This window comes from Bos mutus, chromosome 6, assembly GCF_027580195.1.
Source record: "Bos mutus isolate GX-2022 chromosome 6, NWIPB_WYAK_1.1, whole genome shotgun sequence".
Taxonomy (NCBI): Eukaryota; Metazoa; Chordata; class Mammalia; order Artiodactyla; family Bovidae; genus Bos; species Bos mutus.
In genome coordinates, this window is record NC_091622.1 from 72,142,007 (window position 1) to 72,168,149 (window position 26,143).

Here is a 26,143-nt window from a genome sequence, read left to right on the forward strand (position 1 = left end):
TTGAAGGTTCAGCAATGACGTGCTTACTTTCCACGTCTAGGGATTTGTCCCCACTGTCCTCATTCTCACAATTTAAGTCCATGATCTTTCAGAAACATTTTCTTCTTACAACTCACTCACAGATCGAGGATTTTGTTTTTTATGTATCCCCCCCGCCCCCCCAAAGAAGCTTAATACGGAGCTTACTTGGTTAAGGGTGGCTATGGGTGGAGTCTTCAAGAAATTCTGAAAGGTAATTTAGAGCGTTTTAGACTTGAAAGGGCGGTTGACAATGCTCCTAAAGTGAAGGGTCAAAGTCTGTAGACATGTTTTTAACAGCGCTCCAGAGCTGGGAGATAACTTTCTGTTGTTAGTTTATGAAGGAAATCAACAAATGAAGAGGAGCTCGGGTCTTTTTTTTACCTAGGAGCTCAAGTGAGAGACTGGGAGAACCAGGCGCGGTTAACCCTGGGCGCGCCCTCAGCGCAGCCGGGGCTCACAGCTTGCTTCGCCCAGGGGCGGGGCGCGCCAGGCGGCTAAGCTTCTGAGCAGCAGAGGGGGCGTGTCCGGCGGGCGCGCGCGGGCCGTGAGGGGGCGTGTCCCGGGAGTGGCGGCGGCGGCGCGGGTCGGGTGCGCGGCGCAGCCTCCTGTGTTGGAATGTGCGGCTCCCGAGAGCTCAGGGCGCAGGAGCGGAGTAAGCGCCGCCGAGGCCTGGGGCCCCAGAGCCTGCTGTGGGTGGCGGCGGCGGCCCGGACCGCAGGGCGAGAGCCAGCGGCCTGAACACTCTGTGCAGCCCCACTGGGTCTTCGCGGGCCTCGACGAGCCCAGCGTCCAACTTTTCCACCGTCACCCTCCCCTCCCCCGAAACTCCTGCAACAAAGAAAAGTAGTCCGTGAAGGAGCGGCGACGCGGGCCGTCGCCCCTCCTCGCCCAGAAAGGCCGGTAAGCGCGGCGCGATCTGAGACACGTTTGGGTGGGGGCGGCGGGCCGGCCGGGCGGCCGTGGCCGCGGAAAGGGGAGGGCGCGGAAGGACGCGGAGCGAGGCGCTGTCCAGGGCTGATTTGCAGATACTGTGGCTCGGGCGGCGGCGGGGGCGGGCGGCCGGGCGGGATCGGGTTACATCGTCGCCGCCGGGGGGCTGGGCCGGGGGCGTCGGTGAGGTGCGGCGCGGCGCCAGGACCCCCTCCCCAGTCGAGGCTGGGTCGCCGCGTCCGCGCGGGCGCAGGAGCGGGGATGTCTTGTCTAGAGGCCAGGAGCGGAGCTGCTTGGGGCCCTAGTCCTGAAACTAACTTCCTCTAGTGCTCCTCCTGCTCCAAGTCCCGTCGCAGCCCCTCGCCTGCCGGCGGCCCTCGCGTTTTCCTCCCTCCCCGGCCTCTCCCTTTCGCCGGAAGGCGCCGTTGAGTGCGGCCGGGCGAGTTGAGTCAGCCTGGGACCCGGGCGGTTCCGCCAATGGGGCTGGACAGCGATTTCTGCGCTCGGGCGGCCAGGCCGCCGAGGCCCTGCGTGCGGGGTCGTCTGGCCGCCGGAGTCGGCGGGGCCGGGGCGCGAGTCCCGCGGGGCGCCGTGGGGGAGTGAGCCTCAGACTTCCGGGGCGCAGGGGGCCCCCTCTGGCCCTCGGGGCCCGGCGCCTCGGGAGGGCGCCCGCGGAGGCTCCCGGCCCCCTGCGGAGGGCGAGCCCTGGGCGGGCGAGGAGCGGAGACGACGACGACGCGGCAACTTTCCTCACTCTTCCCGGACTGGGGCGCGCGGGCCGGGAGGGGGCAGCCTGAACTGGGAAGACTCGGTCTGGCCCAACGGCGCCCCGAGTTTGCCTGTTTCGCCGTCTTCAGTGGTGGGGAGCCCAGGAGACGCTTCAGGACGACTTGGTGTGTCGATGGTGCAGTGAGCGGGCCGAGGCGAGGGGAAGCGAGGGCGCCGGAATTTGCGAAGAGCTGCTTTGTGTTTGGTACGTATTTTGAGAAAATGGCCGAATGCCTATTTCAGTCAGGAATGCCGCGGCCGAGGCCGGCGCTGGTGAAGGCAGCACGTAGGATCCGAGTGGCACGTTGGGCTTTCGGGCTGTGCGCGGACGGCCTTCCTGAGCAACGTGGAAATGCCTGTGGGGATGGTAGTTAGGGTTTGGGGAGAATTAGGAATTATGAGTCGCCTGGGCGTTTCGTTAAGGCTTTGGACAGCCTTTGCTTTGTGTGATGGCATTTGATTCCGACTTTCTTTGGTACCTATGACTCAACGAGTTTGTTTATGCACTTGGGTGAAACGGATTACTGTTTGTATTTTGGGTTTAGCATTTTTTTTTTTTTCAGTCTTTGCCATCTGTTTTGCTTTTTCTGATTTGTAAGAGAACACCTGATTCGTGAATAACACCTTTTAGATTGGAAACTAAAGTGTGAAGATGGTGTATGAAAACCCCAAGGTTTCAAGGTGATCTTGTAATGGCTCCGCTGTGCAAGTGGGCCAAGTCAAGCACAGTGCAAGAAAGTTGCTGATAGTGAAAATGAGTTGTCTTGTTTTATATGGGAATTTGAAAGTTTCTTTACTTTGATTTGTGAAGTCTTTTTTCTTTTTTGATTTGTGAAGTCTTAAATACACCAAACATCTCTTCTCACAGGAGAAAAGGTGATTACTTACTTTTTTTTGTTTGTTTTTACTTTGTAACAGGTCAAATAATCAAAAAAGTAGTACTTTTTAACAATATAGTTGATCCTTGAACAATACATGTTTGAATTGTGGGGGTCCACTTGGATTTTTTTTTCCCAAGGAATAAATTGTAAAGTTTTTGAGCTTTGCAGTATTTTGAAAAAATTAACACACCAACCATGCAGCCTAGTAATATCAAAAAATTAGGGGAAACATGTTATGAATATGTAAAATATATGTAAATACTAGTCTATTATTTACTACTGATAAATCTAATAGAAGGTTGAAATTTATCAAGACTTGCACTCAACCGCATAAGCCACTGCACTAGTGCCATTCATCGAAATGTAAATTGAGATTCATTATTAAATCATAATTGTGTAAAAGTAACTAGTACATACAGTACTAATGTAATAATTTTGTGGCCACCTCTTTTTAATTTTGTTGAGCTCGAGTGTTGCAAGTGTCTGCTGAAAATGCTAGGTGAGGCTAATCAGCCCTCTGTCCAGTAAATTGTGTTTTCAGTAAAAAGTCACCACTTGCAGTTCTAGCGTATTTTTCATCCTGTTTAGTGCAATACCATAACATCATGGACCCATACATAGTACCACTTGTGATACTGGAAGTGCTCCCCAGAAGCAAAGTTGTTACAAGAAAAAGTTGAATTGCTTGATGTGTACTGGTGTAGATTGATGTCTGCACTTGAGGTTGCCCACCATCTCAAAATAAATGAATCCATACTAATTTTTTTAAATTAAAGAAAAAGGGTATTTGTGACATCATTACTGCAGCTACACCAGCAGGCCTGAAAACCTTGCATGTTTTGGGAAATACCTTTTTATATCAAATTGAAAATTCACTTAAAAATTGTTTACTTATATATTTTTGGCTGTGCTGGGTCTTTGTTGCTGTGCGGGCTTTTCTCTAGTTGTAGAGAGCAGGGGCTGTAGTTGTCACTAAGTTGTGTCCTACTCTTTTGTGACCCTGTGGACTGTAGCCTGCCAGCTACATGAGATTTCCCAGGCAAGAATACTGGAGTGCTCTTTAAAGTAGTGTTGCTTTGAACAGTGCTCCTGGCCACCCAGAACCGCACAAATTCAACATTAATTATTCTGAAGTGGTCTACTTTCTTTTTTTTTTTTCATAATTGCATTGATCACATTTATTTTATACTCGTCTTTTAAACTTATTCAGTTGCATTTTCATTGTATATATAACTCAACAGACACATAATTTTATAGGTTATTTGCAAACAGTGAGCTTATGTCCATACCCTTTCTTAGAGATTTAAAAAAAAAGCACATAAGGAATGAACATGGGATGAGGAGCTGCCTCCAATGATTACACAACAATTTAGCTATGTGGCAGCCACTATAATACTCTAATATCTGGGAAAGCAGAGGTCAGAAAGATGAGAGAACAACCCACAAAGAAGAAATTGAATGTTTTCCATCAATTTCTATGGCTTGAGACCAGTCCTAAAGAGACGTGTTCAACTACACCCAACCCCACTTGACTGAACAGGGCTAAGCTGCCACCAATGATTATGGGAACTGATTCAGAAAAGTGTAGATTTCTGACACAAGACTTGAATGTATGCAACATTTCCCACCAGTGTTAGCAGGCCCTAGAAAACTTGTGACTTACTTATCAGGGAACACAGGAAATCAACTTATTTTGAATAACACTACTATGGATTCTCTAAGTCCTGAATCTAAGTCATGGAATTGTTGCCATCTCTCCGTCTCCTCTTGGTTCTCTGGATACATTCAATAATGGTGCCAACTACTCCAGGAAGCTGGATGTCTATGAATTCTATCCATTTAGACAAGGAGCAGAAACATTGTCTTGTAGCCCAGTGACCTTTAAATTTCTCATGTCTTCCCTCTTAACTTTCTTTTAGGTTTTTAAATAATGACCCACCTTTTGTTTTCATTGTCCACTGGCAACATTTCTTCTTCTCTGAAGTTTTAATTCCAAAGAAATGGCTTTTGTGGTCCTTACTTACGCCTAGATCAGAGTTGTATCCCCTCCACACAAAATAGAGAGCCACCTCTGTTAAAACTAGGATTTTACTCATCCAGTGAAAATACATAATGAACAATCAGCAAAGTGAGTCTGTTCTTTTTACTCCACCCTCAAGCTGCCTACGAGTCTACTTCCCATCATAGGAACTGCCGTTTTCAGGTTCAAATTTTGCTTGGGCACGTTTAGCTGCTTTTGCTCAAAGAACTGAGTCAGTGAAATACAGAAAATATGTCTCTGATCGCATGTCCCCATTTCTTCAACTTGTATTTAAATTTCTAAAATATTCCACACGGGATGAATTCATGCAGAAGAATTGGACTTTGGCTAACACCCTTAGGGAAAGTGGTCTACTTTCCCTAAGAAAGAATTGTCTCTAATTCTGCCTGTGGATCAGGGAGTCTTTAAGCTCATTAGACATGATACTCTATGAAAAAGATGGGAAAGGTTGTCAATCCTGTGGGAGGAGAACCCTGATAGAACATCATGAAAGTCTGAAAGGATTACACCATTGAAGATGCTGTTTTTATAGGAAAAGCTGTGAAACCATCAAGCACCAGATAGTAAATTCCTGTTAGAGAAAACTGTCCAGATGTTGTGCAAGACTTCACAGGATTTACAACAGAGCCAATCAAGGAAATATGAATGAGATTCTGGATCTCACAGCAAAAAAAAAAAGTAGGATGAAGAGTTTTAAGACAGGGGTCTTGGAGAAATTCAAATCAGAGGAATTAAGATAATTTGATGGAGATGAGTGCATTTTTACAACATGGAGCATTCTATGATACAGTGAAACTAAAGCATACCATGTAAAGATTGATACCATATAGGAACATTTTGGGAGAAATGAAAAAGGAAAAAAGTCAAACAAAATTTGGGATGCATTTCCATCAAGCTGCATGAGTCTGACTGTCCTGCCTTCTCCACTTCCTCCTTCACCTCTTTCACTCCTTAGCGAAACCAACCCTTCCTCCTCTCAGACTGCTCAATGTGAATGAAGACTAATAGGTTGAAAACCTTTGTGATGCTCCACTTCCACTTAATGAACAGAAAATAAACATCATGTTGTACAGTTAATAAACTTATCAGTTGTGTGTGTCTTATGAAAAATCTAGTAACTTTATGGCAAGAGTCCTGAGATGTTACTATGTCATCATCTTTATCACCTAAGTGTTCATTCCGTAGGACAGTGTGCAAGACTCGTATTGAAGTGGATAGCCTACCCTTACATTAATATAACATGATTGATATTCAATATAAAATTAACTATCTGTTTTCCTGCTGTTTTTTTAACTGTGCTTTCAAAAAATTACACTACCACATAGTATGCCTTTCTCCTAGTTGGCAAAACTGTATCAGCCTGTTGTTACAGGTAAGTAGTTTTTTTTTAATGTGACATTTCCAATACTGTGGAACGAATATGACTGTAGTAATGTATGCTATAACATTTTTATAAAGATTCATTCATTTGCACGTGTTAGACTATCAGGATGCAATCATATTGATCACATTAAGTTATCATAAAGCAGTCATATTGTTGCTTCTTTGTTATCAGTGTATAAATGTTATATCCATAAATAAATATGAATTTCATACTGTTTTTATTTTTGATGTCTAGCATTAGTAATGTTTAACAACAACATTTTTAATTGTATAAGACAATATGGGTACCTTACATACATGTGCATAAACTTATGATATCAGTGAATACATTACTATAAATATATTTTTTCTTACAATTTCCCTTTTTTTGATGCTGGAAATTTTTTACTGTTTCTTGTCATCTCACAAAACATCTTTTGTTGACATTCTGCAAGTGATAACATTCAATAATATCCCAAGAAAGTATCTTTTATTTCTGTAATATTTGTTATTTCAAGGAGATTTTTTAGAGAAACTTGATGACTTTCTATCTGGGATATTACATCTTCCTGGTTTATATGTTTTTCTCCCTCTTCAATAAAAGCAGTTAGAATTGAAGTGTCATTTGCTGTGATACCAAAATTTTTCAAGGCCTGTGAAATACTGTTATTTGGGGAAAGATTGAAAATAATTTCAGTAGGTAAAGTTCTTGTTTTCATTTTTCCCATTTTGGAGAGGTGAACGGCTTTGTTTGCTGCCACAAGTATCTGAAATGGATTGACAGTCACTGTTCAGTTTAGTCGCTCAGTTGTGTCCTACTCTTTGCGACCCCGTGAATCACAGCACGCCAGGCCTCCCTGTCCATCACCAACTCTCAGAGTTTATCCAAACTCATGTCCATTGAGTCGGTGATGCCATCCAGCCATCTCATCCTCTGTTGTCCCCTTTTCCTCCTGCCCCCCAATCCCTCCCAGCAAATGAGTCAACTCTTCGCATGAGGTGGCCAAAGTATTGGAGTTTCAGCTTCAGCATCAGTCCTTCCAATGAACACCCAGGACTGATCTCCTTTAGGATGGACTGGTTGGCAGTCACTGTAGGGTTTATTAACTAGCCATCAGTGGCACCTTCGAGAGCCTTTTTTTCTCAAGTCTCAATTTTTTACATATGTAAATAACAGAAGGGTCATCCTGTATTTGGGGAAATAGGTCCTGCTGAGGTGTTAACTGCATTTCATAGATAAGCAGGATTCAGTACTCCCAGAACCTCAAGACTAGCTCCCTGTTCTTGCCAGCTCCTTTGTCACAATTTTGGTGAGTTCGGGCTTACCAGGATGATGTATAGCCACTAGACTGTTAGCCTACAAAGGCAGAGACTGAGCTGATCATTGTGGGGCTGCATCCCAAGGCCTGGCCTTGGAAGGTGCTCCATAAATGAAGGTGCAGAGAGTCTCAAGTATCACCTGGAAGATCACGATCATGGGTGTCGGGGTTGGGTCTCCTGTTCTTGCTCAGCCCCGCCTGGCCTGGCCCTCCTTCTGATTTTATTAACGTCTTCTTTTCTCTAGCTTACTATATTGTAATAATACAGTATGTAATATATATAACATACCAAGTAAGTGTTAACTGTCATCAGTAGGCTTCTGGTCAACATTAGGCCATTGGTAGTTAAGTTTTTGTGAAGTCAGAAGTTTCACTCCGATTTTAGATTACACCAGGGAGTTAGTGCTCCTAGCCCCTTGTTGTTCAAGGGCCAATGGTAATTTATTCTTTTGAAGATAGTTGAGTTCATATGAGATTTAATTCTCGGAGCAATTATTACAGGCTTCTACTTTGCAGACCATACTTTAATCTGTGCACAGTTGGCTTTTGGATCTTTTTCCCCTTTCTGATTTAGACCAGTAAACTGTTGAAGCAGGAGTTAAGAGGACAGCAGTTTACTATTCATGTATAGAATTTAAAATATAATTTTAAGTAGCTCTAAAAATGAAGGTTACTTAATTTTTCCACCAGAAAGTAAAAGTGCTTGAGGGAAGACATGCCATGTGTCAAACACTTGATAGAATTTCCTATAGGGGTCATAGAAATTTTTTTGATGACTGCAATAAAGAGAATTTGGAATTACAAAGCTATTTTAAAGACTTATTTTCAATAGTTAATGAAGCTGATTGGGTTTAAAGATTATATGGGGAAATGTATTTTTTTAAGTTACAAAGAATTACAGTGATGTTTTGTTTTAGACCAGTAAAAGTTGTGCTTAAACTGGTGCTTTTGTGTGTTTTGTTTTGAATGCAGAGCACAGATATGGCCACCCAGGTAATGGGGCAGTCTTCCGGAGGAGGAGGGCTGTTCACCGGCAGTGGCACCATGGGCATGGCCTTGCCAAACGACATGTATGACTTGCCTGATCTCTCTCGAGCTGAACTGGCTGCGCCTCAGCTCATCATGTTGGCAAACGTGGCCTTAACTGGGGAAGTAAATGGCGGCTGCTGTGATTACCTGGTTGGCGAAGAAAGGCAGATGGCAGAATTGATGCCTGTTGGGGATAGCAACTTCTCAGATAGTGATGGAGAAGGACTTGAGGAGTCTCCTGAGGTGAAAGGCGAACCCAGTGGGCTGGAGAACATGGAACTGGAAAGTTTGGAACTCAATGTTGTGCAGCCACGGCCTGTGTTTGAGGTAGCAGCTGCCTCAGAAACGTACAGCTCAAATAAAGACGTTCCTCAGGAAACACCCGTAGCAGAGGACAAGTGCAAGAACTTGAAGACCAAACCCTTCCGCTGTAAACCATGCCAGTATGAAGCAGAATCTGAAGAGCAGTTTGTGCATCACATCCGAGTTCACAGCGCCAAGAAATTTTTTGTGGAGGAAAGTGCCGAGAAGCAAGCAAAAGCCAGGGAATCCGGCTCTTCTACTGGGGAAGAGGGCGATTTCTCCAAGGGCCCCATCCGCTGTGACCGCTGTGGCTACAATACCAATCGCTATGATCACTATACTGCTCACCTGAAACATCACACCCGAGCCGGGGACAATGAGCGAGTCTACAAGTGTATCATATGCACGTACACCACAGTGAGTGAATATCACTGGAGGAAACACCTGAGAAACCATTTTCCAAGGAAAGTTTACACATGTGGAAAATGCAACTATTTTTCAGACAGAAAAAACAATTATGTTCAGCATGTTCGAACTCATACAGGTAAGAGTACCTTTCTCATTTATTAAGTGTACTGTACCCCCCAAAATGGAAAATGTGAAAAATTTTAAACATCTCAGAAGTAAAGAGAATGCCTCACTGCACCCACAGGTACCCATCACCTATACGCAACAGTTAAAATCACCATTTTATCACATTTGGCAATCATACCTCATATATCAACTTGTACATCAAATAACAGCTTTATTGAGATATACTCCACTTCAACACAGTTCATCCATTTACTGTTAAAATGCATTGGCTTTAGTATGTTCACAGAATTATGCAGCCAGCACCACAATCAATTTCAGCACATCTTCATCTCAAAAGGAAGCCCTTCTCAGTGGTTGCTGGCATTTCTCCCCTACACCCCTTAATCACTTTTAAATTGACTTTCAAATCTGTGTAATTAAGGGGTCTTATTTTTTAAAAGCATTGTTTGTAACTATTGATAATTGCATTACATTTTCTTGGTGTGAATTGGTACCTTTGAGGACTGATTACTGGTCTGAACAACATAGATAAGGTAACCTAGTACTCTGCTCCTCCCATCAGCAGAGAAAAGGGCTGTGGAATGCTGTTCGCATCAGATCGCATTTGCAGTAGTTGTCACTCTGTAGGACTGAACCCCGTGCTAAAAGTGAGTCCTAGTGAGGAGAGGAATTGATGTTGAAGTGGTAGGCATAAACAAGACAGCTTGCAGATAAAATTCCATTACAAGAAACACATTTGCAGCAAGATTTCTAAGCTCCAACAGATGGCTTCTGTGTAATTTAAAATCTGGTCAAGTAAAATACTTTGCAGTCTCCTTGGAATTTGTTTTAACCTGTAATTAATTGTCTCCAGGCTTTAAAACCATCTTGTTTCAAAAATTAAAAAAAAAGTACAAACATTTCAAAATTACATGGCATAGGAAAGGAGAGTTTCTTGGGAATCCTACACCATTAATCACTTAACTGTTTTAATTAAACAAACTATTAGACTAAACTAACCTCACCAACAAATACCAAATATACTTCTGCCATAAATACTTCATGTTCTTTTAATAATTTTGTGAAACCTTGGGGCCTAATTTAGGATTGGCCTTAATCTGTAGAGCTTTCAGGTAGTAACTGACATGGTAAAATGCATGAGTTTTACATGTACACATTTATGAATTTTTTTAAAAAGGTATTATTGGCAATGGTGAATATTTACAAATCTGTACTCATAACCAGGCTTCCCAGGTGGTGCTAGTGGTAAAGAACCCACCTGCCAGCACAGGAGACATAAGAGACCCAGGTTCGATCCCTGGGTTGGGAAGATCCCCTGGAGGAGGGCGTGGTAACCAGCTCCAACATTCTTGCCTGGAGAATCCTATGGACAGAGGGAGCCTGGTAGACTAGAGTCAGACTCGACTGAAGTGATTTAGCACTTAACCTAACCACCATACAAGTCATCATAAAGAATATTACCAGTGTCTTTGTTGTACTGAATTTTGATTTTATTAGTGTCAGTTATATTTTAACACTTTCAAAATTGTTGAGTCACTTAAAAATTTTAAAAATTTCCCCCAAATCTAAAAATGTTTCCAATGATAAATCTAAGTTAGCTGATTTAAGAACATAAAAAACGAGAAAGATGCAGAGATCTGGAAAAATTTTACTTTCAGTATAAATTTCCAATTTTTTATGTGAATTTTTTGAAACTTAAAAAAAAATTATTTAATTTATTTCTGGCTGCATTGGGTTCTCCTTGCTGTGCTAGAACTTTAGGGGCTACTCTCTAGTTGCAGATTTCTCATTGTAGTGGCTTCTCTGCTGGCAGAGCATGGGCTCTTGGCTCATGGGCTTCAGTAGTTGTGGTACGGGGGCTTAATTGCCTCGTGATATGTGGGATCTTCCAGACCAGGGATCAGACCTGTGTCCCCTGCATTGACAAGTGGCTTCTTAACCACTGGACCACCAGAGGAGTTCAAACATTTTTTGTTACAGTGGTTTTTTGTCATTTAATTATAGTCTAGGTGCCTAATTTTTTTAATGTTTCGAAATTTTATTTTTATTGAGTTATAATTAGCATACCGTATTAGTTTGAGGTATACAACATAGTGATTTAACATTGTTGCATATCATGAAATGGTGACTAATTTTAATGGCTGTATTTTATATACTTCATCATCTATTGAATAACTTTCCCTCACCTTAAGGTAAGGTTGATATTTCCACAATAATATCATGACTTCCATAGGTACACATATCTCATTTTGCATTTTTAGTGTTAAACTTAGTGTGTCTCAATACTTTTAAAAAGCTTCCTTCCCCACCACACCCCATTATGTTTATTTGTGGTGTTTAAAAAAAAAAAATTTCAAAATAATTTGTTGGTGTATAAATAGAAGGATACTGTTTTGATTATGTAAATTCTGAGAGTACCTCTGGTTTTAAATGCATGCATGAAAATTGTATTTATGGAAAAATTAATTTATCTAGTGCTAATGAGCAGAAATATAGAAATGATCCACAGGAATCACTTGTTTCTTACTTCTCACTTAGGGAACCTTTTCAGGTTCACTTAGTGGGTCTCTTAAGTTCCTTTACTGAGTGCTAAGGGTTAGGTGCTTTTACTCTGCTAATCTTCAGAAAAATTTGCTGAGGAAGCAGGGTGTTTATTTACCAAAGGCCTGAAGTGATGTTCCCAGGGTCACATGCAGCTAAGATTCAAAGTTCTGAGTCTCTTTTTTATAGGTAATTATCATGGTAAGCGGCTGAGGGTTTTTATTTGAATCTTAACTCAAAAGATTTTTCACTTTGTGGGTTTGATATTTAGCTAGTTCACAGTTTCTACTTTTTTAAAAATTAATTTTTATTGAATTACACAAATTCTACTTTAAAAGATTATATTTTTGCCTTATGTATGCCTGAAAAATTACTAGCATTTCTAGAGTATTTGTGTCTGGTTTGATGAGTTACACAGATTGAAGCAATCTATTTGTTATGAAGAATTTTAAAAGTAAATTATCCTTAGTTGATCCTTCATGTAAATCTGAAAGGGTATTAAATTTTTCTTCCGTTCACTTTTTTTGATAACAGCTTTACTAATATACAATTGATAAACCATACAAATCACTGTGGATTGAACTATTCTGAGTATTTAATATAAATGGAATCATGTGTGATCTTTGGTAGCTACCTTCTTTTACTTAGTATATTTTCAAGGTTTATTCATGTCATATGTACAGTACTTGTTTTCCTTTTATTGCCAAATAATACTCTGTTGTATGGATAAGTAATATTTTATTCATCCATTCATCAGTTAATGAATATTTGGGTTATTTCCAAGTTTGGGCTGTTATGAATAATGCTGTTATGAATATGTATATGTTTTTGTGTAGATGTAATATTTTTATTCCTCTTGGTTAAGTATACATCTAGGAATGAAATCACTAGACTATATGGTAATTATGTGTAATCATTTGAGTAACTGACAAATTGTTTTCCAAAGTGGCTGCACTGTTTTACAGTCCCACCCATACTGTACTGAAGTTCTGAATTCTCCACAAATAATTCTCCTAACAAATATATTTTAACATCTGTCATTTTGATTGTAGCCATCCTTTGGGTGTGATGTCTTCATGTCTGTGGTTTTGATCTGAATTTTTCTAATGGCTGATGATATTGTGCATCTTTTCATGTCTTTATTGGCCATTTATATGTTTTCTTTACAGAAATATATCCAACATTTTATAAGCTGTCTTAAAATTCTTCTATGTCAAAGTATGCATTTTGTTGCTATGATGTATTTACAACTAATCTATAGCTACTGGCTAATAACAACTGAATAGTTATTAAAAATACATTTAACACTCATCAGTGCTTTCTATTTTTTTGTACTTGTCTTTTCCTTATCCCATTTTTTTAGACACATCTATTACTGTAACTTACAAAATAATAACTGACGTTTATTGAGGGCTTTGTGTGTTAGGCACTGCATTAAATGCTCTGCATATATTTTCTTGATTTAAATTGTGGCTCAGAGGTTAAAGCGTCGGCCTCCAATGCTGGAGACCCGGGTTCGATCCCTGGGTTGGGAAGATCCCCTGGAGAAGGAAATGGCAACCCACTCCAGTATTCTTGCCTGGAGAATCCCGTGGACGGAGGAAGCCTGGTAGGCCAGAGTCCACAGGGTCGCAAAGAGTCTGACACGACTGAGCGACTTCACTTTCACTTTCAAAGATACTTTTACAGAAAAAGAAGCTTCTCCAGAGTCATAATTATTATCTTGTGGCCAAAGAACAGGTGAAAACAAATTATCAAGCCTTTTTTTTTTTTAATGTAATGTTCCATTGTGTCCTGAGAGACAGCTGCTTTTATTTTTATTTATTTTTTAATTTTTCCGGCTGCACCCCATGGCATGTAGGATCTTTGTTCCCCATCCAGGAATCCAAACCGTGCCCTCTGCATTGGAGGTGTAGAGTCCTAAACAGGAAAGTCCCTATCAAGCTTTTTAAAAGATACATGTTTTGTGGTTGATAATGTGTGTACAAAAAATACATATTTCCTGCCTTTGAGTCTTTTAATTCTTTAGTAAATTACTGGCCTGTCATCTTCAGTTACTCTCAGTCCCTGTCGCTTAATGATTATAATTTGCTTTAACACTGACTTATTTTATAAAAGTTCTGGCTACCACTTGAAAATTTTAGCTTGAAACAATAGCTTCCTCACTCAAAAATGTTATTGCTTAAAGCTAACAATTTCAAATAGTAGTTTTATCATTTATAAAGACCAAAAAAATTACCCAAGTCATAGCATCAGAAAATTTGGGTAGATTTTTAAAAGAATATCATTGAAATATAGTTGATTTACAATGTAGTGAATTTTTTTAAGGATAATTCTATTTTTAAGATGTTGCTGATAACCTGCTCCAAGATAGTTTTTCAGTTCTTAATATTTAATGTAATAACATGTAGCATTACTGTGAAAATTAAAAGGGCTGTGAGAATTCAGAAAGCCAATGATACTTTTTATTAGCAAAGCTGATATAATGTAGTTATGTGTATTTTAAATGATCTTTCTAATACATGATAAAAATTGATCATTTTGCCAGGAACAGGAGAAAAAAATCCTCAGTACTGCATGATATGTATATGGTTGAGAACGGTATTTGCATTATTTTATCATATTTGAACACTAATCATTATATTTTTCTAGGTGAACGTCCGTATAAATGTGAACTTTGTCCTTACTCAAGTTCTCAGAAGACTCATTTAACCAGACATATGCGTACTCATTCAGGTTGGTAAGAAATGGGAACTTAAAAAAAAGTTTTTTTTATTGTAGTGCTTTACAATGTTGTGTTAGTTTCCACTGTACGGCAAAGTGAATCAGTTATACAGTATACATATCCATTCTTTTTAGACTTCTTTCCCATCTAGGTCACCACAGATCATTGAATAGAGTTCCCTGTGCTATAAACAGTAGGTCCTCATTAGTTATCTGTTTTCTCATAGTAATTCATATATATATGTCAGTCCCAATCTTCCATCTATTGTTTTTAGTAAACTGCCATTATAAGAAAGTTCTTCTAGACTAGGAACTGGATCCTAAATGTTTATTTATAGCATAATTCTGAAATCAGAATTAAAAATTAGTGGTCTGCTAGGGTAGAGCTGTATTAAATGGAGATTTCTAACCAGGGAGTCCATAGGTGGAATGTCTAAAACTGAATGTAGATGTATGTGTGTACTTTGTCCAGGCGGAGGGTCCTTCAGTTCAGTTCAGTTCAGTTCAGTTCAGTCGCTCAGTCGTGTCCGACTCTTTGCGACCCCATGAATCGCAGCACACCAGGCCTCCCTGTCCATCACCAACTCCCGGAGTTCACTCAGACTCAAGTCCATCAAGTCAGTGATGCCATCCAGCCATCTCATCCTCTGTCATCCCCTTCTCCTGCCCCCAATCCCTCCCAGCATCAGAGTCTTTTCCAATGAGTCAACTCTTCGCATGAGGTCAAAACTTAAGTTCCATGATGTAATAAAAGTTGAACATAGGCCAAGGCTGGTTAATCCTTTTTGAACTGCCTCTGCTTTCTCATACTCCCACCCAGCTGCCCTTGCCTCCCTTAGCCTCCAACAGAGCATAACACCAAGTTTCATACTGTGTGGTTACCAGGTTCCAGGGATTCCTTCTTATAGCTGCTCAGTTTCTGAAATTTGGATTTGTTCTCTGGGAGTTGACAGGGCTTCTGAGGGCTGGTTTATAAAGAGCCAAACTTTAAAGAATGGTAGATAACCATGATTCCAATTTATTAACTTATAATAGATAAAATATAGGTCTATAGCAAGTTGAAGATTTATATCCCTTCCAGTGACTGAAATTATCAAGAACACCAACCAGAATTGGTCCCCATTATTTAAAACGTAGATAGACAGCAAAGTTAGGTCAATATTAGCATAGTGGTCTTGAGTGGATAATTCGTTTTAGTCACACTGACCCTTGGTGAACAAGCACATCTGATCAGCATATTCTCCTAAATTTAGAATATATAGCCCTATGGGGGAATTCTGCTAAAATTTTGCTGTGTACCGAAGTGTATATAGACCCAACTCCCCTTACCTTAGGATAATAGTTTGTGGTGTCTAATTGGATAGCCACTGTCCATATGTGGTTACTGAGCTAGTGAAATGTGGCTGGTTTGAATTGAGGTGCATACCTGAGTTTAAACAGTATGAAGAAAATCATATAAAATAATCTTTTTAAAATATTGATTACATTTTGGCATGATGCTGAATATAGTGGGTTAAGTAAGTAAAATTATTGTTACTTGTTTTTTTGTTTTGTTTTGTTTTTAGCCTTTGTAATGTGACTGCTAGACAACTTAAAGTTACCTCTGTTGCTTGCATTTTATTTCTGTTGGGTATTTCTGTTTTAGGTCAGTGATTAAGACTCGATTACAGTATGAATTCTAATTTGAGCAGCTGTGAGGGATCACAGCATGTTTACTGGCCCTTCTTGACCTTACATGCTTGTCAAGTTTTATACTTTGAATGCTCCTTCTCAATCTTCTTAACTATTGAGTTGAGTCACTTAACCAGAAACCTGTTTTTAGTATTACTTTTGGGTGCTTCGTGGTTTCACTTTCTGCGGATAACATGGATGCTTTGTTGAGGATAGGCCATCATATCCTACTAATATTTGTGCTGTAGCCTTTAAAAAAAGAGTTTTTCATGACTTAGATCATTTCCATTTTCATAACTGTCTTGTCTATGCAACCCTATAGACCGCAGCTCACCAGGCCCCTCCATCCATGGAATTCTCCAGGCAAGAAAACTGGAGTGGGTTGCCATTTCCTTCTCCACTTGTGATAATAAGTTCTGTTATTGTCCCCATTAAAGCCTTGAAGCAATACAACCATTTTTTCTGTGGAATGTCCTCTCTTCTGGATTTGTCTTAACTTAGCTTTCTCATGGTATCTTTAGTTTTTCCTTTTCCCCTGTGCCTTGTATAACATGTACACTGGTAATTAAGTCTAAATGCTTGAATTGTGTCTCACTTGAAATATCTGGTTGACCTTATATTAGTGTCACTGGATCAGAATGACAACACACTTGTATGTTTTTCATTGAATCAGTGATACTGTTGTCACTGTATAAATCTGTATCTCTGTTTTACACCAAACAATAATGATTGCCTGAATGATTTTGCATTGATTACTGTTATCTTTTGCTATATTTTAAAGTTGATTTTTACTAGTTGCCATTGTAATATAGCAAATATTTTTAAAGTGTTAATAATGAGTAGCGGTTAACTATTTATTGTATGCATGCTGGGTGCTGAAAAATTGAAACTTGTTATCTCAAATCTTGGTACCTCTAGAATACTTAAATCCCAGTTTATAGATTAGGACACTGGTTTTGAGAAGATAAATGTTTTATCTAAGGTTAATTTGTCATTCCTCCAATTTAGAAGAGCCAGGGTTTGGCTTCATATTTCCACACTCTCAGTTTTAGTCATCAGCAGTGTTTACAGAATATTATGGCTCAGCAAATGGCTCAAGAAGCTACAGAATAATGAAATTAGAAACACAAAGTATGGAGATAGCAAAGCCACTGTCTTTTATTGGATGCCAATAATTTGTGAGTCACTAACAGGAAACAAACATGGCTAGTTTGTTTTGTGTATGAGTGTGCTGAATTATTTCCAGTGGATCCTATATTGCAAATCATTGAGGCTAAATGTGGTCAAATTGGGAAGGTAGCCTTCCTAACTGGGTTGCATGGAGTAAACATCTTGGGTGCTTTCTTTGTGGTCTGGAGTCTGATCTTTACAGGTCAGCTGGGGCATTCACTTCCCTGTTCATCTTTTAGGGAACAGAAGTGTGTGCTTAGATTAATTTCTGGAAGAGATTAGGCTCCGTTGAGTTGGTACATTTTAGCTAAAATGACAAATTAGTTAATGAAACAAAACCACATTGATTATTTCCTTGGAGCACTTCCATTCAGGTAGGTCTTCTGAGGCCAAAGTCAGAAGGGATCAGAGTAATGGTGTGGTGAAATATATAGACACACTAACCTAATCAGCTGTTATTCTGTGTTTTATTTGTGTTTACAAGTGATGGTTTTGAAGCATCCTCACTTAAATAGTTTAGAGATCCTGATACATTGAACTTATGTTTGCCACTATATTTTTGTATGTATCACCCTGGATAGTTCCCCCATTCTCCTAGCATAGGAGTTCATTTTGAAAATTTTTAAACAGTATTTTATTAAGTCTAATTTACACACTTGAAAATGCACACATCTTAGGTTTACAGGTCAGTGACTTTATATATGTTTTCTCTTATTTGACTGCCATCTAGGTGAAGACACCAAATGTTTCTACTACCCTTAGAAAAGTTCCCTCTTTATTCTTTCCAATCAGTACTCCCCTATTTCCCCTCAACTGATAACTCTGATTTCTGTTAATTTTTTTTTACTTCTGTAAAATGTTTTTGAGATTCATTCCATGCTGCATTACCAGAACTTTTTGTTTATTGCTGAGTAGTATGCCCCTGCTGCTGCTGCTGCTGCTAAGTCGCTTCAGTCGTGTCCGACTCTGTGTGACCCCATAGACGGCAGCCCACCAGGCTCCCCCATCCCTGGGATTCTCCAGGCAAGAACACTGGAGTGGGTTGCCATTTCCCTCTCCAATGCATGAAAGTGAAAAGTGAAAGTCAAGTCGCTCAGTCGTGTCTGACCCGCAGCAACCCCCTGGACTGCAGCCTTCCAGGCTCCTCCGTCCATGGGATTTTCCAGGCAAGAGTACTGGAGTGAGGTGCCATTGCCTTCTCCAGTATGCCCCTATTACTGTTTAATTAGAAATTCCCTTTATACTCTTCCTGGGCTCTTTTTGATAAGAATGTGCCTTATATCTGTACTTTAGGAAGAATAAAATAGACATATGACACATTCATAAAAGTAAAATTAAAAATGAGTAAATATTCCTAGAACTGGGAAAGGGAATTAAGTTAAAACTGTTGGTACAGGGCAAAAGAATGTTCATTCAGCTAGGTATTAATAAACTGAACTTGATGAATTGATTTTTCAATACAATAAAGATTTAATGACAATAAAGCAGAAATGGGGGTGGAGTGAAGGAAGTGGTTAAATGATGTCATCATAGTTTTAAACAGAATCCTAGGAACTCCCATTCCCTGACTGTTTCACACATGGAGGCTTACACCTTACTTGATGCAGGCTGTGTAAATACCCTCATTCATTAGGGTTTATAAAATGACATTTGTTTATTTATGGCTCTGCTGGGTCTTCATTGCTGTGCAGGCTTTTCTCAAGTTGCGGTGAGCTGGGGCTTCTCTTGGGGGGCTCACTGTCGTGGTGTCTCTTGTTGGGGAGCACAGGTTCTCGAGTGCACAAGCTTCAGTAGTTGTGGCACATAGGCTCAGTAGTTGAGCCTCTTGGGCCCTAGGGCACGGGCTCAGTATTTGTGGCACACAGGCTTAGTTGCTTCTCAACATGTGGAATCTTCCTGGATCAGAGATCAAACCTGTGTCTCCTGCATTGGCAGGCAGATTCTTTACCACTGAGCCACCATGGAAATCCATAAAATGACATTTTCATTATAATTCTTTTATGAGCTCAAATATTTTCCTAAAGGGATCAACTCCATTCATCAACTCTTTGTATACTCAAAGGCAGAATTTATACAGTAAGGCAAGATAAGCACATGAAATCTTCCCTTTTGTTTAGCCATTCTATAACTTAGACCAGTTTATTCCAAAAGTCATGAATTACAGGCAATGTGTTTTGACTATTTGGCCATCTGTCCTATACTAAGTGCTCGAACTGGATTGGATTATTTATAGCTTACAACACTTAAAGAGTACTTTACAAATGAGGAAATTGAGCCTTAGAGAGTTTTCAGTACCTTGCTAAAGACCTCATGATAAGTTGCAGAGCCCCATATTTGATCCCCCCAGGTATTCTTATTGTAGAACAAGTTCTTAACAGTTATGTCACATTTCTTTTCCCCATTCTGTGTCTATATATGTTAAGTAGATGTTTGTCTCCATTTAAGTCATTTAATGGAAAGGACAAGATAGGACCAAGTAGAGAGTAATGCATCGTGTTTTAGAAATCTGTTGGTAGACTAATATGTGGTCACTGACAATGGGAACGTAGTCGTAAACTGAACAAGTTTTTGTGATCTGTCGTCACACATCTTTTTAATCAGGTAAAGCTTAGCATCTATGTGGTTTTATTAATATCTGAATAGTTTTGCTTTATGAAAAAAGATTTGGTGTGAATTTGAGAATGTTCGAGAGATGAATTTTCATAAATGTCAATTTCCATTTTTCTGCTATGCATTCCATTGGACCAGTGGGGTTTGGATACCGTTTGGTAATATTTGCTAGACTGTGATCTAGATGGGTATGTATTCAGGGAGAATGAGTTAAATCTTACGCCTTTAATTTGGGGGTGGGTGGGAGGCTTCTGGTCTTGTATGTGCCTGTGGTTATGACTTCTTGTTCTTATTTAATATGCCATATCTATTTGTATGCCCCTTTTCATTTACCTAGTTCCTTTGCCCAGTCTAGAAGAAGGTGGGAGAGAATTAAGAAAAGATGTTGCTTGTTAAACTTTTTCTGTAGAATAGCAGCTCTGGCACTGGAAAAGTTTGACTCAGCTCTTGCCATAAAGGACAAAGGGTTAAATCGAAAGAAAACATGTTTTGCTCCCTGAGGCCAAGGCATTGTTTTAAAAGTTTCACGTGGAAGGTCTGGGAGTGTGGCAGAGAGTGTAAAATACTTGAAATTCCAAGGTTTATCTTAAATGAATGTATGGGAATTTTGTGTACTATTCCATTATATGTTTAACTAAAGATAAAAACTTTAAAATTACCTTATCTCTTTGAGTGCCCTTGTCCTAGAATTAACATTAAGAACCTAAGCCCCAAGGGGTAGCCAAAAAAAAAAAAAAAAAGCCCAGATTAGTTTGCCAGTAATTGTTGTGTACCTCTTGATGAATCTGTGTTCTTTACTAGTGACTGAGAGCGTTAGTTAATGAATTTTTGAAAGATGATTGAGATAATTATTCTTCCATTTGGTATGAGAATCAAAGGATAGAGCAAAGATATACAAATAAATATGGTAAATATAAATTGCATGATGAAGTCTTCATGAAATAGTTTTGGTGGTTTTGTTTATTTATATATGTATATCTCTATATCTATTTCCACTTCTTGATGAACATATTTGAAAAAATCTTGAATTCATTTCTTAATGTGTGCCTTCTGTAACATCTCTTGTCTACCTTCAGGTGAGAAGCCATTTAAGTGTGACCAGTGCAGTTATGTGGCCTCTAATCAACATGAAGTAACCCGCCACGCAAGACAGGTTCACAATGGGCCTAAACCTCTTAACTGCCCACACTGTGACTACAAAACAGCAGACAGAAGTAACTTCAAAAAACACGTGGAGCTACATGTTAATCCACGGCAGTTCAACTGCCCTGTATGTGACTATGCAGCTTCCAAGAAGTGTAATCTGCAGTATCATTTCAAATCTAAGCATCCTACTTGTCCTAATAAAACCATGGATGTCTCAAAGGTGAAACTAAAGAAAACCAAGAAGCGAGAGGCTGACTTGCCTGATAACAAACTCACCAGTGAGAAACCAGAAACAGAGCAGACAAAAGGAAAAGGGGATGTGACTGGGAAGAAAAATGAGAGGTCTGTAAAAGCGGAGAAGAAAGATAATGTTTCAAAAGAGAAAAAGCCTTGTAGTAATGCCTCAAGCCAAGTGACCACCAGAACGCGCAAATCAGCCATGGAAGGTAAAGAAGTGGATGTGTCCCCGGGAAACTGTTCAGAAAAAAGCTGCAAAAGCAAGAAAAGCAAAAGGAAGGTGGAAGCTGAAGCCCATCCCTTACAAGAGCCTGTTAATGATGAGGAACCTGTGACAAAAAAAGAAAAGGAAGGCAGAAAGCAAATCCAAAAATAGCCAGGAAGTGCCAAAGGGTGACAGCAAAGTAGAGGAGAATAAAAAGCAAAACATTTGCGTGAAAAACAGTACAAAGAAGAAAACTGTGAGAAGTAAATCATGTAAGAAAAGCAGCCAGCCTGCTCAGAGGCGGCCCACTCAGATGGAGTCTGCTCAGGTGGGGTGTGTTCAGACGGAGCCGCTGCCGCCTCCTTCTCCTCCCCCTCCCCCTCCCGTGGGGTGTGGTGAGGTCGAGGTTGTCCAGAAGGGGCCTGTTCCCATGGAGCCATCTCCTCCCATGGAGCCATCTCCTCCCATGGAGCCTGTTGAGGTGACCCCTGTTGAGATGGAGCCTTCTCCTCCTCTTCCTCCTCCTCCCCCAGAGCCTGCTCAGGTGGGATCTGTTCAGGTAGAGCCTCCTCCCCCGCCTCCCCCTGTGGGGGGATGCTGAGATCGAGGTTGTTCAGAAGGGGCCTGTTGAGACAGAGCCTCCTCCTCCCATGGAGCCGATCCCCAGAAGGTCTCCTCGCAAAGATAATAGAAAGGAAAAGTCCAGCATGCTGAGTGAAATGGCACGGAAGGAGCAAGTCCTTATTGAGGTTGGCTTAGTGCCTGTTAAAGACAAGCAGCTTCTAAAAGAAAGTGCCAGTGCACAGGATCTCTTCCCACCATCACCACCCCTGCCAAAGGAAAGCTTAAAGGGGGAGGAATCGAAAGACCAAAATTTGTTCCCTGCAGGCGAAGGAAATGAAGAAGCCCCTCTTCAAAAAGTGGAAGCAGAAGAGGCAGGTAAGAGTCTGGCTGGTGTTGCTGCTGTTATCAAGGAATCTGCCAACACTTCATCCTCTGCAGAAAACTTGAATATGCCAGAGGGTGAAACTTCAGAGGATAAACATCAAGCTGAAGCTATGCTCTGTGAAATGGAGATGGACACTGATGAGAAGAAAGCAGAGAATTTCCCCAGCAGAGACTCGGCAGTTGAAGAACAAGTTTCACCTCCACTTCCTGCTCTACCGCTAGAAAAACATGAAGCTGTGTCCACAACTGCTGTGGCCTCACCTCCTGTCACCGTGGCAGTAAATGAGTCTCAGGAAATGGATGAAGACGAAGGCATCCACAGTCATGATGGAAGTGACCTAAGTGACAACACATCAGAGGACAGTGACGATTCTGGATTGAACGGTGCTCGGCCAGTTCCACAAGAGACCAGTGGGAAAGATGGAAAGGATGCCTTGGCTGTCAAAGTGGCTGAGGGAGATTTTGTTTGTATCTTCTGTGATCGTTCTTTTCGAAAGGAAAAGGATTACAGCAAACACCTCAATCGCCATTTGGTTAATGTATACTTCCTTGAAAAGGCAGCTCAAGGGCAGGAGTAATGAAACTCTGGTCAAGGCCTCAGTTCTTAGTGTATAAGGTCTCTGACATTTTATATTCATTTGGAGTAGTAGACAGCCTTTTGTTTTTAAAATTAATTACTGTCCAATCTTGATTTTTCAGTCCCACTCTTTTTCTTGGACTCCGTGTACCTACTGATGTACACATTTTAGCAAATCCAAGGGAATTAGTATACTAAACCAGCGGTCATCTAAACCTGTTAGCTTTTTAAAAATATTTTTATCTTTTGCCTTTAACTGAACCAAGGATGCCAAGGTGGTATTAGAGCATTCTATCAATTTGTTCAGCAATAACTTGTCAGTTTTTTCTCATGTCTGTCTTCCTGTTCACTTTAGTTTATTCTTCATTCCTTGTTTAGCCCTATAAAAATTGGCTTACTTAAATGGCAAATTACTTGAAGAATTTGCCTGCTTTATTTGAAGTTAGCACTTTAAAATTGTGTTAAAGATGAGAAAATACATTGAATTTGAAGAGAAATTCTGCCAACAGTAGATGTTCTATCGGTTCAGGTATTTACTTCCTGATTTTTGATCAATAGGTATTTCTTATTTGTGTATATGTTAATTGTCCTAAAAAAAAAAAAAAACACTGATTTTGGTGTGTTTTTTTGTTTTGGTGCTTTAATGGCTTAAGATTGCACTTTTTAAATCTATGCAGTTACATTTTTTTCCCTAGAACTAGCATTTGTGTTGAACAATAACACTTTATACATATATGGCATTTTATTTTTTCCTCTTTGGAGGGATGCTTTTATTCTTGTTTGCAAAGGGCAGGCTTTTTTTCCCCTTTGCTGCAATTGTCTTGCAGAATATTATTGTGTACAAATTTCTGAGCAAATGAAATATGTAGGTTCAATTCATATATATGCCAGAGTCTGCATTTCAAATGTTATTTATTTTAAGTGGATGTAGTGAAATCATAGCTCTCAGTTTGAACTTTACAATAAATAAACCACTAGGTCTATATTGAATGGATATTTATCTCAAGTATCAACCATAAGTAAACCTTTGACGTGTCTTAGTACATCTACTTCCTAAAAGTGCAGTGTTAAATCGTATCTTAGAGGAAAACCTCATTGGTAGATGGTTGTTGTTTATGTCTACTCCGCTGAATAAAGGGCTGTAATTTTTATTTGGAAACTGCAAATCTGGAACTAGGAGGGATAATTACTCCTTCAAGTTACACACAATATGAGTTTGTGAGATTCCAAAGCCATAGCAGTTATACAGAAAATCTAGGATGAGAAAAGTAGTATGGTAGACCAGCTGCTACTTCCTGTGAATACAGTAGAAAAGGCTGGTGAAACTGAAGTTCAGTCCAGATTTTTAAAAATCACACTTTCTCAGGGATCTCCACCAACTAGTGGGTGTCCTGGCTGTTCCTGTGACTGCCTTTTTCTATAGGTGAGGCCTCAAATGAGTTGTAGCTATTCTGGTGTTCCTATGAGGGTACTTTGTATGGAAGAGTATATACTCCCAAACTTTGTTGGTAGATTCTTTGGCCAGTCACCGAAGAGTATGAAAGAATCCAGCAAAGGATTGTTCTTATTGATAGCAGTTACTCATTGTAGTCCAGTAAAGTATGATCCCAATAGGGAGCCTTGAATAATTTCAACCCTCCCATATTCTTTTCTAAAATTACCATTTTATATTTCATTTGTTTTCTTTTGTCTGATGTCTGAGAAAGGTTTCAGAGTTTGACAATGCAACGTGAAAGATGAGGAAAATATTGAAGTATTGGTGGGAAACTTGATAAAAAATCATAGATTAAAGTTTGATAAAAGACATTTGAACTTGGAATTGACTGGGAGGCCAAAGATATAAAGAAGCAGAAGACTCTCTCAAGACATGAGTAAGTTGTGTGTTACTGGTGTGTGTTTTGTATGCATGATAGGGATTTGTAAATGATGTTGAATTCTAAGCTCCGACAATCATTGTCAACGAAAGATCAAGCTGCAAATATTTATGTTTTAAAACTTAAATTATAAGGCTAGTTAAACCTTTCTGACAACTATTTTTAATGTTCATGGGTACATTTTGTATGTTACCTTTAACAGTATATGTGAAAAAAATCATGTTAAGTACAAATTGCCAACTGGGAATCAGTTTGGGAAAGAGGTATTGTGGATTCTTTGATACTTCAAAAAAAAATTTGACTTCTGGGGAATTTGGTTAATTTTCTTATCTAGATTTTAAGGCTAGAATGCCAAAAGTGAACATATGAAGGAAATTAAAACCCTTTATTAAAGTGATCTGTGAAAACATTGTTACTGGAAATTGAGTGGACTTGAGGCCTTTCTTCCAGAAAACAAGGACTTGATTGTCAGGCCTATATTAGGTTCTGAAACTTAATGCCATGTATTTGTACTTATTAAAAATTGTTTCAATGAAAAGTGTATTAGTAATAAGAACTTCTGGTCTAGTTGGAAGTTCTTCCATTTAAAAAATGTGATATTTACGTGGAACTGTTTTGAGTCTTTTTGTTTTCTCAGTTTCCCCTCCACTGGATAGGATTGAAGCTAGAATTTTCCCTTTTAATAAAGGAATGAAAGGTGAACATGTTATTTGTAAGTTGATATTTAGTCCTAGAGCAAAAGTTGAAAGACTAGAATATGTTATAAGCCTAATCCTAGGTAGCCTTATAAAAATATCTCTTTTAACTATCTTCTGAACCTATATTCACATTGGTTTTTAAGATATATTAAGTTATATATTTTTTCTCTTTCCAGAGCTGCTTCTGTGGGGCTACCCCCCTCTTTTTTTTTTTTTAATTGAGGTGTCATTCACAAAGGGCTGCATTTTTTGAAAGATTTCTTACAACTATGGCTGGGTATTTTACTCTAGTCTTCCAAGAAGGGCCATTGTAACTTTATTGTGACTTTCGAAGTGACTTGTGAAGTCACTTCTGAAGTCAATTGGTCTTTAACTTTGGGGACTGTTTTGCATGTAAGTGCTAATTCAGATTTAAGCTTGAGTCATCGCATATCATCCCATGAATATTGACAATGGACAGAATACCTTTCCTGTAGTTTCAGTTCTAGACTGAAAAGCTTGGGAAGAAACTTCATTTTCTTTTTTGCACAAATCAGAAAAATAGCTACTGTGCA

General features: G+C 39.8%; 1 protein-coding gene across 1 annotated transcript; it reads left to right on the top strand.

Annotated features, from left to right (window-relative positions):
* Window positions 1-524: 524 nt before the first annotated feature.
* On the top strand, window positions 525-26,143 carry LOC102279088 (RE1-silencing transcription factor). The gene is given in 6 exon segments (XM_070372458.1): window positions 525-921; window positions 8,295-9,198; window positions 14,382-14,465; window positions 20,981-21,624; window positions 21,626-22,081; window positions 22,083-26,143. Coding segments are annotated over 5 exon segments (3,015 nt in total). The 5' UTR covers window positions 525-921; window positions 8,295-8,303; the 3' UTR covers window positions 23,019-26,143.